This window comes from Pogoniulus pusillus, chromosome 35 (genome assembly GCF_015220805.1).
Source record: "Pogoniulus pusillus isolate bPogPus1 chromosome 35, bPogPus1.pri, whole genome shotgun sequence".
Lineage (NCBI taxonomy): Eukaryota > Metazoa > Chordata > Aves > Piciformes > Lybiidae > Pogoniulus > Pogoniulus pusillus.
In genome coordinates, this window is record NC_087298.1 from 1,868,300 (window position 1) to 1,883,660 (window position 15,361).

The following is a 15,361-nucleotide window of genomic DNA, read 5'->3' on the forward strand; positions in this document are numbered from 1 at the left end:
CTGGAGGCTTCAGGCTTCGTTTGCTGATGGTTGCTAATTGGCTGCAGCTTAATTGCCCCTGCGAGGCTCTGCTTTGATTTCTTCGGGGACAGAGCATCCTCTGGAGTGCTCCAGAGCTCAGCTGAGGTCCTGATTCTTCGTGACCATGTTCTGTTTGTTCAGAGGCTGTGCTGGGGCTGGGTGAGTTGTGTCATAGTTGGGTCAGCACACACACATAAAAGCTGTGCTCCTGTGGCTCAGCACCCACCTAAGGCTTACTGATCTGATCCTCCCTTTTCCCACCTGTGGCACTTAGAATTCCTCATTTACCCCTTCTTGTCAGGGGGAGGTTGGGGATTTTAATGCCAGGAGGCTGGAGCCAGGCTGTGCTGGGTGATGCCCCTTGGCTCTGCTCTCCTCAGACCCCACCTGGAGCACTGGGTGCAGTTCTGGAGCTCCCAACACAAGCAGGACATGGAAGTGTTGGAGCCAGCACCAAGATGCTGAGAGGGCTGCAGCAGCTCTGCTCTGAGCACAGGCTGAGAGAGTTGGGGCTGTGCAGGCTGGAGAGGAGAAGGCAGACGTTGAGGGTGGTGAGACACTGGCACAGGTTTCCCAGAAAGGTTGTGGAGCACCCAATGTAATCTAAGATCATCCTCTTGAAGGACCCTTCCAACCTAAACCATTCTGTGAATCAATGACCTAGGCCATTCTATCATTCCACAATCACAGAATCACAGAATCAATAAGGCTGGAAGAGAGCTCCAAGCTCAGCCAGCCCAACCTAGCACCCAGCCCTGCCCAACCAACCAGACCATGGCACTAAGTGCCCCAGCCAGGCTTGGCTTCAACACCTCCAGCCACACAGACTCCACCACCTCCCTGGGCAGCCCATTCCAATGCCAATCACTCTCTCTGACAACAACTTCCTCCTAACATCCAGCCTAGACCTGCCCTGGCACAGCTCCAGGCTGTGTCCCCTTGTTCTGTTGCTGGGTGCCTGGCAGCAGAGCCCAACCCCACCTGGCTACAGCCTCCCTGCAGGCAGCTGCAGACAGCAATGAGCTCTGCCCTGAGCCTCCTCTGCTGCAGGCTGCACACCCCCAGCTCCCTCAGCCTCTCCTCACAGGGCTGTGCTCCAGGCCCCTCCCCAGCCTTGCTGCCCTTCTCCAAACACCTTCCAGCACCTCAACATCTCTCTTGGACTGAGGAGCCCAGAACTGGACACAGCACTCAAGGTGGGAACTTCCTTCTGAGTGCATGGGTAGAGAGCAGCAGAAGTGCAGCAGCCTGGGCTGTGTCATGAGCTGGCAGATCACTGCAGGTTTGTGATGCTGGAAACTTCTATGGGGAGGGAAGGTGGAAAATGATATTACTGGGAGGACACCAGTAAGATTGGGGTTCAGAGAGGTGCTCCTGTGTGGTGCTGCAGCTGCAGAGGATTGAAGCTGCCAAACTGGAGTGGCAATTTGTGGATCTGTTTGATTTTGGAGTCTGGGGCAACCCAACCCAGGAGCTGCTGCTGCTGCTTGAGTAAATAACAACAAATACCTCTCTGCTGATGACATTCTCAGCTGCCTCTCTCTAGAACCCTTCACTGCAATGAAGTCCAATTTCCCCCTGCCCCAGTAGAGTGAGCACCTCCAGGGTGACTCTGAGAAGCATCTACCATCATCAGCACCACCAGAGAGGGTATTCAGGCAGCAGTTCTGCAGCAGGTGTCCTGATAGTCTGAGGCTCACCAGGTCAGTGCCCACCCTCAGTTTGCAGATCCCAGGGGCTGGGTTTTTAGCTTGGAGAAGGCTGAAATGATCAATAGATGGAGGCTGAGGGGTGAGATCTGCTCTAGGGTAGGGTATCCCTGGGCATGGCAGGGGGCTTGGAACTGGCTGCTCCTTGTGGTCCCTTCCAACCCTGACTGGTTCTATGGGATGACCATAACCATTCTAGGCCCTGGAGCAGCTCTGTGAGGAGCAAAGGCTGAGAGCCCTGGGGCTGGTGAGGCTGCAGAAGAGCAGCCCCAGAGGAGTTCTGAGCAGTGCTCAGCAGCAGCTGAAGGACCTGTGGGGGGCAAGAGGCTGGGGCTGGACTCTTGTCAGTGATGCCCAGGGACAGGACAAGGGACAGTGAGCACAAAGTGGAACCCAGGAGGTTCCATCCAAACAGGAGGAGAAAGTTGTCTGGTGTGAGGGTGCTGGAGCCTGGAGCAGGCTGCCCAGAGAGGTTGTGGAGTCTCCTGCTCTGCAGAGCTTCCAATCCCACCTTGGCCACTGTGCTGCTGGGCAAGCTGCTGTGGGTGTCCTGCTGGAGCAGAGGCTTGGACTGGATGATCCCAGGAAGTCTCTCCCAACCATCAGCCTGCTGTGATGCTGTGATCCCAGTGCCAGCAGTGCAGGTGAGCCCTGCTGGTGTGCCAGGCTGTGCTCTGCACTGTCCTGGCCAGGAAGCTCAGTCACTCTCAGCCTGTTTCTAGAGCTTTCAGAGCAGTGCTGGGGGCTTTGTTGGCCAACACCACTTGTGCACATCTCTGAGGTGGACCTAGCAAAGACACAGTCATCTGCTTGCCCTGTGAGCTGCTGGCCTGATGACTGCTCCTAAGGTGCTTTGAAGTCCAGGCTGCTTTTATATGTATGGCTTTGCCTCTGCAGAGTGTTAAGGTTGTGATGGTGCCAAAACTCAGGCTTGTTAGACTCTTCTGGAGCTTGGCCAAGACTCCTTGGCAATCTCTTTGGTTTTCTTCCTCCTTTGCCAGTTAACTACACCAGGAAAGGGCTGCAGCAAGGCCTGTGTCCTGCTCTGGAGAGGCTTTGCTTAGAGACATAGTAGAGCTCTGCCACAGCCATCACCTTAATCCTGTTCTTAACTAAAGAGAGGATGCTCAGGGAGGTGGTTGAGGCCTCATCCCTGGAGATATTCAAGGTGAGGCTTGCCAGGGCTCTGGGCAGGCTGATCTAGTGCACAAAGTCCCTGGTGAGTGCAGGGGGTTGGACTGTTGAGCCTTGGAGGTCCCTTCCAAGCCAGCCCATCCTGTGATTCGGTGGAATGGCATCTCCAGTGTGTCCACAGGGCTTTCCTCCACCCTGCTGGGGCACTTGGGAGGAGAGAAGGCTGCTGGGGAGGCTGAGTGCCTGAGCTCTGTTTTTTTCTTCCTTTCTGAAACTGAAGTGGACTTTGGAGATGTGCAGCAAGGCTGGGGAGGGGCCTGGAGCAGAGCCCTGTGAGGAGAGGCTGAGGGAGCTGGGGGTGTGCAGCCTGCAGCAGAGGAGGCTCAGGGCAGAGCTCATTGCTGCCTGCAGCTGCCTGCAGGGAGGCTGTAGCCAGGTGGGGTTGGGCTCTGCTGCCAGGCAGCCAGGGACAGAAGAAGGGGACACAGCCTCAGGTTGTGCCAGGGCAGGTCTAGGCTGGATGTTGTTAGGAAGTTGTTGTCAGAGAGAGTGATTGGCACTGGAATGGGCTGCCCAGGGAGGTGGTGGAGTCTGTGTGGCTGGAGGTGTTGAAGCCAAGCCTGGCTGGGGCACTTAGTGCCATGGTCTGGTTGGTTGGGCAGGGCTGGGTGCTAGGTTGGACTGGCTGAGCTTGGAGCTCTCTTCCAGCCTGGCTGATTCTATGATTCTATGAGGCTGCAGCCACACTGCTCTGTGGGTCACAGTGTTTCCCCTCCCCGTGTCCCCATGGAATGATTTTTGTCCCTTCTAATCTGAGGGGCAGTGTCCTGTTGATATCAGAGGGCTGCAGCAGCTCTGCTCTGAGGACAGGCTGAGAGAGTGGGGGCTCTGCAGCCTGGAGAAGGCAGAGGTTGAGGGTGGTGAGACACTGGCACAGGTTGAGGGTGCTGAGACACTGGCACAGGTTGAGGGTGCTGAGACACTGGCACAGGTTTCCCAGGGAGGTTGTGGAGCACAGAAGCACCCAGTGTGATCTTTGATCACACTGGGTGCTTCTGTGCTCCACAACCTCCCTGAAGGTGTTCAGGACCAGGGTGAATGAGACCTTGAGTGACCTGTGCTAGACCTGTCCCTGCCTATGGCACAAGGGGGCTTGGAACTGGCTGAGCTTTGAGCTCCCTTCCAACCTAAGCCTTTCTCTGATGCTCTCTGCAGATGTGGCTTGCAGAGAAGATGCTGATGCACAGCCTGGATGTGTGTCAGTTGTGCTGCCTTGGGTGCATTGTGCTTTCTTCAGCCTCCTGCCCTGAGCCCAGAGCACTCAGAGCCTGTGTCCCGTGGCTGCTTCCCACGAGCAGCAGCTGCCAGGCGCTCAGGCTGGCACGTGCAGAGCCCACCCGTGCCCATCTGGCAGCAGAGCTTCCCTTTGATCAGTCCTGCTCTGGCCTTCCTGCCTGGCAGTCACATGCCAGCAGCCTTTCCCCAGGGATGAAAGCCAGGGCTTGTTTCAGGAGCAGGAATTTTCCTGCCAGAGAGGCTCAGTTCTTGCTGCGCTGAGTTAGTTTGAGGGAGCAGAGCTGCAGCCTCCTGACTCCTCTCCTGGAGTTGTGGTGCACAAGAAGGTCACCTGGGAGCCTCCTCTGCTCCAGCCTGCACAGCCCCAACTCTTTCAGGCTGTGCTCACAGCAGAGCTGCTGCAGCCTCTCAGCATCCTCCTGGCCCTGCTCTGGACACTCTCCAGCATCTCCACAGCCCTCTTGTCCCAGGGGCTCCAGAGCTGGATGCAGGACTCCAGGTGGGGTCTCAACAGAGCAGAGCAGAGCAGAGGGGGAGAATCCCCTCCCTGGCCCTGCTGGCCACACTGCTGCTGCTGCAGCCCAGGCTCTGCTTGGCTTTCTGGGCTGCAAGTGCACACTGCTGGCTCCTGCTGAGCTTCTCCTCCAGCAGCACCTCCAAGTCCCTCTCCTCAGGGCTGCTCTCCAGCCTGGCACTGCCCAGCCTGCATTGGTGCTTGCCATTGCCTCCACCTAGCTGCAGGACCTTGCCCTTGGTCTCGTTGAGCCTCCTGAGCTTGGCTTGTGCCCACCTCTGCAGCCTGCCCAGCTCCCTCTGGCTGGATCCTGCCCTCCAGCCTGGCTGCTGCAGCACACAGCTTGGTGTGGGCAGCAAACCTGCTGAGGCTGCACTCAGTGCCTCTGCCCATGGCACCCACAGAGATGTTGAGCAAGACTGGTCCCAGGGCTGCTCCCTGAGGGACTGCACTTGTCACTGCCTGCACTTGGCCATGGAGCCACTGACAGCCACTCTGTGGGTGCAGCCATCAAGCCACTTCTTTGTCCATCCTGTGCTCCACCCATCAAACCCATGTGGCACCAGCTTGCAGACCAGGATGTGCTGTGGGACAGTGTCAGAGGCCTTGCTCAGGGCCAGCTCAATGCCATCAATTGCTCACCCCTCATCTGTCCATAGTGTGACCTGTTCACAGAAGGCCACCAGGTTTGCCAGGCAGGATTTGCCCTTGGTGAAGCCTTGGTGCATCCTGCCTGAGTAGTGAAAACCTCTGGGATCATTGATTCCAACCATAGAATCCCAGGATTGTTTTGGCTGCTGCAGAAGACCTCCATGTGGCTTGATGGTTGAGCTTGATGATCACAGTGGACTTGAACATCCAGGACTTGATCTTTCCCAACCAAAATGATTCCTTGAGGCTATGAACGAGGAGCTGCAGGTTGAGGGTGCTGAGACACTGGCACAGGTTTCCCAGGGAGGTTGTGGAGCACAGAAGCACCCAATGTGATCAAAGATCACATTGGGTGCTTCTGTGCTCCACAACCTCCCTGAAGGTGTTCAGGACCAGGCTGGATGAGTCCTTGAGCAACCTGTTCTAGTGGGAGCTGTCCCTGCCTATGGAACTGGCTGAGCTTTGAGGTCCCTTCCAACCTAACCCATTCCATGATTCTAAAGAGAGAGAATCCTGTCTGGAGCTAGTCCTGGCCAGTTTAAATTTGCTCTCCAAGCAGGAAATGCTTTACAGTGCTTAGCCTGTCCTAACAGATCCATCTGGAGAAGCAGGTTGGGTAGTCTAAGATGTGTCCTTCAGCAGAACATCAGTGTCAGCTGCTGACTTACACCCAGAAATAGCTCTGCTCTAAAAGCCTGGAAACAAAGGGTACCTCTGGCAGAGATAAAGGCTGAACTCTGAGGCCATTCCCTGAGAAGAAGCAGGGGAAGGAGAATGTGAAGAGGAAAACTAAATGAGGCATTTTCTGCTCTTGGCTTACAGCAGCATGGATCTGTGGTGGAAGTCATCTGCAGCAGTAGAACCCAGAGCCTGGCCCCCAGCATCTCAGCAGCTGGAGGGGATTGGTTTAGATGGAAAGAATGCATTGGGCTAATGGCACCTGTGGTGCACTTGGCAGCTGCTGGCAGCTATTTATAGGTGTAAACAGCATGGGGAAAAGGGTTGGGAATAGAGCAAAGTGATGGGGGGGGACAGGGAAATGGGGTGGGGAAAGGTCAGGGCTCGCTGCTGGGAGGCTCAGACTGCAAAGCATCTGTCCAGGTGGAGTGAATGAACTGAGAGGTTGGGTGGCAGGTGGGCAAAGGATGGCAAAGCAGAGGCTGTGGGAAGGAGGCAGTCAGCCTCCAGGGCTCCTTTCTCTGTTCCTGCTGTGGTTCTGCAGAGCAAGCAGGTAGGGTGAGGGTCTCTGTCCTGTGAGGGTTTGCTGCTTGTGAGAGCTGTTGTAAGATCTTCCCCTCTGCTCTGCTCTGCTCTGACCTCACCTGCAGCACTGCCTCCAGCTCTGGGGCCCTCAGCACAAGAAGGACCTGGAGCTGCTGGAGATAGTCCAGAGGAGGGCACCAAGATGCTCAGAGGGCTGGAGAAGCTCTGCTGTGGGCACAGGCTGGGAGAGTTGGGGCTGTTCAGCCTGCAGAAGAGAAGGCTGCAGGGAGACCTCAGAGCAGCTTCCAGTGCCTGAAGGGGCTGCAGGAGAGCTGGGGAGGGACTTTGGAGAAGGGCTGGGAGTGGCAGGCTGAGGGACAATGGCTTTGAGCTGGGAGAGAGGAGAGTGAGAGTGGAGAGGAGGAAGAGATTGTTGAGAGTGAGGGTGGGGAGAGACTGGCACAGGTTGAGGGTGGAGAGAGACTGGCACAGGTTGAGGGTGGTGAGAGACTGGCACAGGTTTCCCAGGGAGGTTGTGGAGCACAGAAGCACCCAATGTGATCAAAGATCACATTGGGTGCTTCTGTGCTCCACAACCTCCCTGGAGGTGTTCAGGCCCAGGCTGGATCAGGCTTTGAGCAAGCTGTGCTGGTGGGAGATGTCCCTGCCCATGGCAAGGGCCTGGCACTGGATGAGCTTTAAGGTCCCTTCCAACCCAGCTCATTCTGTGACTCTGGATCTCCACTGATGGGTGGCAGTGGTTGCTTCAGACATGACTTTTTGCCACACTTAGCAGGTTCTGAGCTTTCTGAACACAAGGTTGCACCTCCAATTGTTCATGTCCCATAGCCACTGGCAGCCTGGTGCCTTTGATTCATCCTGTCCACATTTAAACCCATCTGGGCCTTGACCTCTTGAGCATCTCTACCAGTTTGTGCCCCACTTTGTGCTTTCCATGCAGGTGTCTTGAGTGTGGATCCCTTCCTTCCCGTGGTGCTGTCCTTGCTGTCTCCCCTGTGCATCTCACATCCATCATCAGCTCTTCAGACACTGCAATGAGCTGCCCAGGGAGGTGCTGGATGTGTTTGGATGTGGTGCTTGGGGAGATGGTTGAAGGTGCACCTTGTAGAGCAGGGTTATAGAAGCATAGAATGGGTTAGGTTGGAAGAGACCTCAAGGATCAGCCAGATCCAACCTCCTGCCATGGGCAGGGACAGCTCCCACTAGAACAGGTCACTCAAGGACTCATCCAACCTGGTGCTGAACACCTCCAGGGAGGTTGTGGAGCACAGAAGCACCCAATGTGATCAAAGATCAAAGATCACATTGGGTGCTTCTGTGCTCCACAACCTCCCTGGGCAACCTGTGCCAGTGTCTCAGCACCCTCAACCTCTGCCAGTGTCTCACCACCACTCTCACTCTCACCAGCTTCTGGAATGTTCTGTGGTTCTGTGACCTTCCCCAGGCAGAGACTGAGGTTTGATTTCTTCTCTTGTGATGTCACTTCCACATCCTGGGCATCTTTTGTGCTTCTCTCTGTCCATTTCTCCTCAACAGGAGGAGAAAACTCTTCAGTATGAGGCTGCTGGAAGCATGGAGCAGGCTGTCCAGAAAGGTTATGGAGACTTTCAAGACCCATCTGGATGTGTTCCACTGTGACCTGCTCTGGGTGACCCTGCTCTGGCACAGGGGTTGAGCTCTGGAGGTCCCTTCCAACCCTTACCAGTCTCTGATTCCAGGATTTTCCACTTGTGTTATGCTTTTTTCCAGTGAGAAGTCAGAGCTTGCTTGCAGTTCTCAGGGTGTTGGTCCATCCTGGCTGTGTGTTCCTTAAGGCTTTCTGCCTTATCTGTCAGGCTGGACCTGATGATCTCAGAGGTCTTTTCCAGCCTCAGTGATTCTGGGCTCTGGTTTGCCTTTTGAGTTTGCACTGAACACTCAGTTCATGCTTTTTAAGGAATATCCACAGTGGGTATCTACAGGTGGATGGGTGGGCAGAGGTCAATGGGATGAGACTGAACAAGGCCAAGGGCAGGGTTCTGCACTTCGGCCACAACAACCCCAAGCAGCACTGCAGGCTGGGGCCAGAGTGGCTGAGAGCAGGCAGGCAGAGAGGGAGCTGGAGGTGCTGGGGGAGAGGAGCTGCAGAGGAGGCAGCAGTGCCCAGGTGGGCAGCAGAGCCAGTGGCATCCTGGGCTGGCTCAGGAGCAGTGTGGGCAGCAGGACAAGGGAGGTTCTTGTGCCCCTGTGCTCAGCACTGCTCAGGCCACACCTGGAGTGCTGTGTCCAGCTCTGGGCTCCTCCATTGCAGAGAGCTGCTGAGGTGCTGGAAGGTGTTCGGAGAAGGGCAGCAAGGCTGGGGAGGGGCCTGGAGCAGAGCCCTGTGAGGAGAGGCTGAGGGAGCTGGGGGGGTGCAGCCTGCAGCAGAGGAGGCTCAGGGCAGAGCTCATTGCTGCCTGCAGCTGCCTGCAGGGAGGCTGTAGCCAGGTGGGGTTGGGCTCTGCTGCCAGGCAGCCAGGGACAGAACAAGGGGACACAGTCTCAAGCTGTGCCAGGGCAGGTCTAGGCTGGATGTTGTTAGGAAGTTCCTGGCAGAGAGAGTGATTGGCATTGGAATGGGCTGCCCAGGGAGGTGGTGGAGTCTGTGTGGCTGGAGGTGTTGAAGCCAGTCCTGGCTGGGACACTTAGTGCCGTGGTCAGGTTGGTTGGGCAGGGCTGGGTGCTAGGCTGGGCTGGCTGAGCTTGGAGCTCTCTTCCAGCCTGCTGATTCTATGATTCAATCCTATGGTTCCCAACCCTCTGTGTGAGCACAGCCAGTCCAGAGCTCATCCTGCAGGACATCAGCACTGAGGTTCATCTGTTGTGGTTTGTCACTCAACTCCTTCATTGCTCCAAGTTCTTTCTGTGCTTCCTGGAACACAGAACACATTTCCTAGCCTGAAAGAGTTTATGTCATCCTCACATGCTGCTTCCTCATCTGCCCCTTACCCAGGTCTGTGTGCAGACCTTTCTCATCACTCCTTGTCTCTTCCTGCTCTTTGTTCTCCATCTTCACACTCACTTCCAGCCCATGTAGGACCCATCCTGTGGTCCCAGGCTGCCTGAGTTTCTGTGCACAGTCACTGGAGAAGAAACCTGTGCACAGGTCTCTTAAATGCAGGTGGTTTTGGCTGCTCAGGAGGAGCCTGAGTTGATTTTGTGATGCCCTGCTCCCCTTGGGCCACGCTGCCTTCTCCAGTGGTTCCTGGCTGCTGGGCTCCTGCTGCTGCCTTTCCCACCGAGGCCAGGTTGGGTCATGCCTGTTCCCTGGGGTGCTTGCAGAGCCTGTTTGCAGGTCTCACAACTTCACAGGTTGCATCAGGTTGGAAGAGAGCCTCAAAGAGCATCGTGGCCAGCCCCCTGCATGCAGCAGGGACACCTCCAACTAGAGCAGGCTGCCCAGGGACACCTTGAGTCTGACCCTGAGTGTCTCCAGGGATGGGGCCTCAACCACCTCCCTGGGCAGCCTGTGCCAGTCTCTCCCCACCCTCACTGTGCACAACTCCCTCCTGGTGTCCAACCTAACCCTGCCCTGCTGCACTTCCAAACCACTGCCCTCAGCCTGTCCCCACAGCCCCTTCTGAGCAGTCCCTCCCCAGCCTGCCTGCAGCTCCCCTGCAGATATTGAGGTGCATCTCTAAGGTCTCCCTGGAGCCTTCTCCTCTCCAGGCTCCTCTAGCCCCAAGGTTCCCAGCCTGGCCCCACACAGGAGCTTCTCCAGACCCTCCTCACCTCCGTGCCCCCCTCTGGACCTGCTCCATCAGGTGTCTCAGTCTGCTACAAGCAGCTCTAAGGTCTCTCTCCAGGCTCCTCTAGCGCCAGCTCCTGCAGCCTGTCCCGCAGGAGGCTCCTGCAGGCTCTGCTCACCTCGGGGGTCAGCAGCTCCCTGTGGCTCCTGTGCCGGGGAGCCAGGGCTGGGCAGAGCAGCGCAGAGGGCAGTGCCCTCCCTGTGCCCCTGCCCAGGCTGCAGCCCACGCGTGGCTGCCGCACCCCTCCTGCTTGTGCCTGGCGCTGGGGCTCCTGCAGGTGTGCGCTGGGCAGCCCCCGGCTGTGCCCCTGGGCAGCTGGCACCCAGCCCCTGCTGCTGTGCCCGGGGCCCGAGTCTGACCAGCCTCTCCCCTCTCTCTGCCCGGCGCAGGGGCTGCTCGCAGGTGGGAGTCATCCGAGCGCTGATCGAGGCTGGCATCCCGGTGGACATGATCGGAGGGACCTCCATCGGCGCCTTCATGAGCGCCCTCTACGCCGAGGAGCGCAGCTACAACCAGATGAGGATCAAGGCCAGGCAGTGGGCGATGGTAGGTGATGCCCAGGGGGAGCTGCCGCCGTGGGGGCCTGCCCAGCGGGTGTGGGGCAGAGCAGGAGAGATGCTCCGGGTCATGCTGGCAGGAGATGGGAATGGCTGAGAGCAGAGCAGGAGAGCAGCTCTGGGTCATGCTGGCAGGAGATGGGAATGGCTGAGAGCAGAGCAGGAGAGCAGCTCTGGGTCATGCTGGCAGGAGATGGGAATGGCTGAGAGCAGAGCAGGAGATCAGCTCTGGATCCCCCTGGCAGGAGGTGGGAATGGCTGAGGAGCAGAGCAGGAGATCAGCTCTGGGTCATGCTGGCAGGAGATGGGAATGGCTGAGGAGCAGAGCAGGAGAGCAGCTCTGGATCCCCCTGGCAGGAGATGGGAATGGCTGAGGAGCAGAGCAGGAGAGCAGCTCTGGATCCCCCTGGCAGGAGATGGGAATGGCTGAGGAGCAGAGCAGGAGAGCAGCTCTGGATCCCCCTGGCAGGAGGTGGGAATGGCTGAGAGCAGAGCAGGAGAGCAGCTCTGGGTCATGCTGGCAGGAGATGGGAATGGCTGAGAGCAGAGCAGGAGAGCAGCTCTGGATCCCCCTGGCAGGAGGTGGGAATGGCTGAGGAGCAGCTCCTGCCTGCACAAACTGCAGCCAGGCTGTGCAGGCAGAGGGCTGCTGTCTTTGCCCCTGTTTCACCTCCTGCTGCATGCTGGAATCTGTTTCCTTGCCCACTCTGCACTGCTGTGTTTGTCTCTGTGTAACTCTCTCTCTCTCCTTCTCCCATGCTCTCACTTCTCAGTGGAACTGATGGGCAGAGGTAAAGCTTCTCTCACCTAACTCCATCACATCTTCTTCCTGGGGTAGCCCAGGAGAGCTGCAGAGTGCTGCTGCTGTGCTTCAGGAGGGGTTTCTGGCTTCAAACACTCAGCACAAACCAAACCAAGTGTTTGTAGTTAAAGCAGGGCTTGGGAAGGTGGTTTCCAATAGTGAGTTCTGTGGGAGAATTTGCTCCCTGAAGAGATGTTGGGAAGAATCCCACCAGCAGCAGCAGGTGATGCAGGCTGCAGTTCACTGAGCAGGAGCATTGGAGTTCTCCCTGGACCTTGCTGCTCACAGCTTTGAATGTTCACAGTTCTGTCTTGGGTTTCTGTCCAAAGGGACTCAGGGAACTTCATAGGTGAGACTAAGTCCTGGGTCTGCTTAGGTCTTGAGGAGGGCTTGGGGGTGTCAGTTGGTGCCAAAGTGCCCAGCAGCCAGCACTGGTCCCTGGCAGCCCAGAGCCAGCTGTGTGCTGGCTGCAGGCAGAGCAGGGAGAGCAGCAGCACAGGGAGGGGATTCTGCCCCTCCAATCTGCTCTGCTCAGCCCTCACCTGCAGCACTGCCTCCAGCTCTGGGAACCCAGCACAAGGAGGACCTGGAGCTGCTGCAGAGGGTCCAGAGGAGGCTACCAAAGATGCTCAGAGAGATGGAGAAGCTCTGCTGTTGGGACAGGTTGGGAGAGCTGGGGCTGTTCAGCCTGGAGAAGAGAAGGCTGCAGGGAGAGCTCAGAGCAGCTTCCAGTGCAGGAGAGCTGAGGAAGGACGTTGGAGAAGGGCTGGGAGTGGGAGGATGAGGGACAATGGCTTGGAGCTGGGAGAGAGGAGAGTGAGAGTGGAGAGGAGGGAGAGATTGTTGAGAGTGAGAGTGGAGAGAGACTGGCACAGGTTGAGGGTGGGGAGAGACTGGCACAGGTTGAGGGTGGGGAGTCACTGGCACAGGTTTCCCAGGGAGGTTGTGGAGCACAGAAGCACCCAATGTGATCTTTGATCACGTTGGGTGCTTCTGTGCTCCACAACCTCCCTGGAGGTGTTCAGGACCAGGCTGGATGAGTCCTTGAGCAACCTGTGCTGGTGGGAGGTGTCCCTGCCCATGGCAAGGGCCTGGCAATGGATGAACTTTAAGGTCCCTTCCAACCCAACCCTTTCTATCAGAGTCTGCAGCTGGCTCCTGCACTCCTTATCCTGTCCAAAGGTCTTCTCACCTGCTGTGGCTTTGAGACAAGGTCTGCTGTGTGGGGGTGAGGTGTCCCTGACTGCTAGCCTGGGACATGCACACACATGCTGAGGCCATGGCCTCAGTGCTGACGTGCTGGGCAGGGGCCAGGGGCACTCTGGTCACCCCCCTGTCACCATTTGCTGGAAGGATGTGGATGCTGTGCTTGTTGTTTAAGAACTGCCCTGTACTTGGCTGGCTCGGGAAGCACCCAGAAGATGAAGTGTTGAGGATCCAGAGCAGTTTGCTGGAACCACAAAGGTGGAGGAGCCTGGAGATGAGGGCCATGAACCCACTGTGCTGTGCCAGACATCAGTTTAACCTTGCAGCCCTCATTGCCCCATGCTGCTCCCTACCAAACTCCTGCAGACAGCTCTGTGGTGACCTCCCTGCAGTGTCTGCCCAGCCTCCAGCTGCCCTCTCTCCCTGGCTCTTTCTCAGGCTGGAGGGATGGAATTTTCCTCCCTGCATTTGTCCAGAGGATTATTTCCTCTCTTGTTAACTCTGCACTGGGAGTGATGCAGAGCTGGAAATGCTCTGTTCTGGGCTTCTCAGGGCTGTGCTCCCATCAAAGGAGGCTTCCTTTCCAGCACTGCAGCTCCTGAGCTCACCAGCCTAAGCTGCAGTCCCACTTGCTCTCAGCAGGAACAGTGCCAGGAGCAATGGGAGACATTGTTTGATCCATTGATTACCTTTGGAATGCAGATTGCAAAGCTCAAGGAGGAGCTCAGCAAGGGCCAGGCAGGATTGGGCCCAGCCTGGGAAATGGCTGAGAGCAGAGCAGGAGATCAGCTCTGGGTCATGCTGGCAGGAGATGGGAATGGCTGAGAGCAGAGCAGGAGAGCAGCTCTGGGTCATGCTGGCAGGAGATGGGAATGGCTGAGAGCAGAGCAGGAGAGCAGCTCTGGGTCGTGCTTGCAGGAGATGGGAATGGCTGAGAGCAGAGCAGGAGAGCAGCTCTGGGTCCCAGTGGCAGGAGATGGGAATGGCTGAGAGCAGAGCAGGAGAGCAGCTCTGGGTCATGCTGGCAGGAGATGGGAATGGCTGAGAGCAGAGCAGGAGAGCAGCTCTGGATCCCCCTGGCAGGAGATGGGAATGGCTGAGAGCAGAGCAGGAGAGCAGCTCTGGGTCATGCTGGCAGGAGATGGGAATGGCTGAGGAGCAGAGCAGGAGAGCAGCTCTGGATCCCCCTGGCAGGAGATGGGAATGGCTGAGAGCAGAGCAGGAGAGCAGCTCTGGGTTGTGCAGGCAGGAGATGGGAATGGCTGAGAGCAGAGCAGGAGATCAGCTCTGGGTCATGCTGGCAGGAGATGGGAATGGCTGAGGAGCAGAGCAGGAGAGCAGCTCTGGATCCCCCTGGCAGGAGATGGGAATGGCTGAGAGCAGAGCAGGAGAGCAGCTCTGGGTTGTGCAGGCAGGAGATGGGAATGGCTGAGAGCAGAGCAGGAGATCAGCTCTGGGTCATGCTGGCAGGAGATGGGAATGGCTGAGGAGCAGAGCAGGAGAGCAGCTCTGGATCCCCCTGGCAGGAGATGGGAATGGCTGAGAGCAGAGCAGGAGAGCAGCTCTGGGTTGTGCAGGCAGGAGATGGGAATGGCTGAGAGCAGAGCAGGAGATCAGCTCTGGGTCATGCTGGCAGGAGATGGGAATGGCTGAGAGCAGAGCAGGAGAGCAGCTCTGGGTCCCACATTGCAAAGCTCAGAGAACAGCTCACCAAGTACCAGGCAGGATTGGGCCCAGCCTGGGGCTATTTCAGCTGTGGGTACCTCTAATTCTGCAAGTAAGTAGCTGGAGCAGAGGTTAATGACCTCTGCCAGAGCCAACTTTTCATCCTAGCAGCATAGAGTGGCTTTTCTTGAGGCTTTCCAGGCGTGTTCTGTTCTGTGTTGGTCCACATCCAAACCTGGAATGGTTCAGGGGCTTGAGAAGGGATTAAAAAATCAAAGCCTGCTGTGTTTGAAGCCAGCTGACAGCAGAATGACTGCACTGCAGATTGAGGGGAGCCTCCAAAGCCCTCTCTGTGAGATCAGCTCACATCTAAGGGGGCTGGAGGGGTTTCCAGATCCTTTTCCCAATGACTGTTCTGAGTTAAACTCCTCCTGTGTTGTGTTGCAGCAGCTGCAGAGTGAGCAGGGAGAGCCTTTGCTTTCCCTCAGCACCAGCTCTGGGTGCCAACAGGAGATCCCACCTAAAAATGTGAGCAAAGTCACCAACCCAGCAGATCAACCCCAAATTCCCAGTTCCAACCTCCTGCCACGGGCAGGGACACCTCCCACTAGCACAGGTCACTCAAGGCCTCATCAAACCTGGTCCTGAGCACTTCCAGGAGGTCCTGAGCACCTCCAGGGAGGTTGTGGAGCACAGAAGCACCCAACGTGATCAAAGATCACGTTGGGTGCTTCTGTGCTCCACAACCTCCCTGGGCAACCTGTGCCAGTGTCTCAGCACCCTCAACCTGTGCCAGTGTCTCACCACCCTCACCC

At 57.2% G+C, this 15,361-nt stretch overlaps 1 protein-coding gene across 2 annotated transcripts in view; it reads left to right on the plus strand.

Moving 5' to 3' along the window:
- PNPLA7 (patatin like phospholipase domain containing 7) overlaps positions 1-15,361 on the plus strand; it is a 211,226-nt gene that overhangs the window by 141,094 nt on the left and 54,771 nt on the right. For both annotated transcript variants that reach the window (XM_064171045.1, XM_064171046.1), the window contains exon 27: positions 10,706-10,862. In XM_064171045.1, coding sequence (XP_064027115.1) covers positions 10,706-10,862 — 157 coding nt within the window. The remainder of the gene's footprint in view (positions 1-10,705; positions 10,863-15,361) is intronic.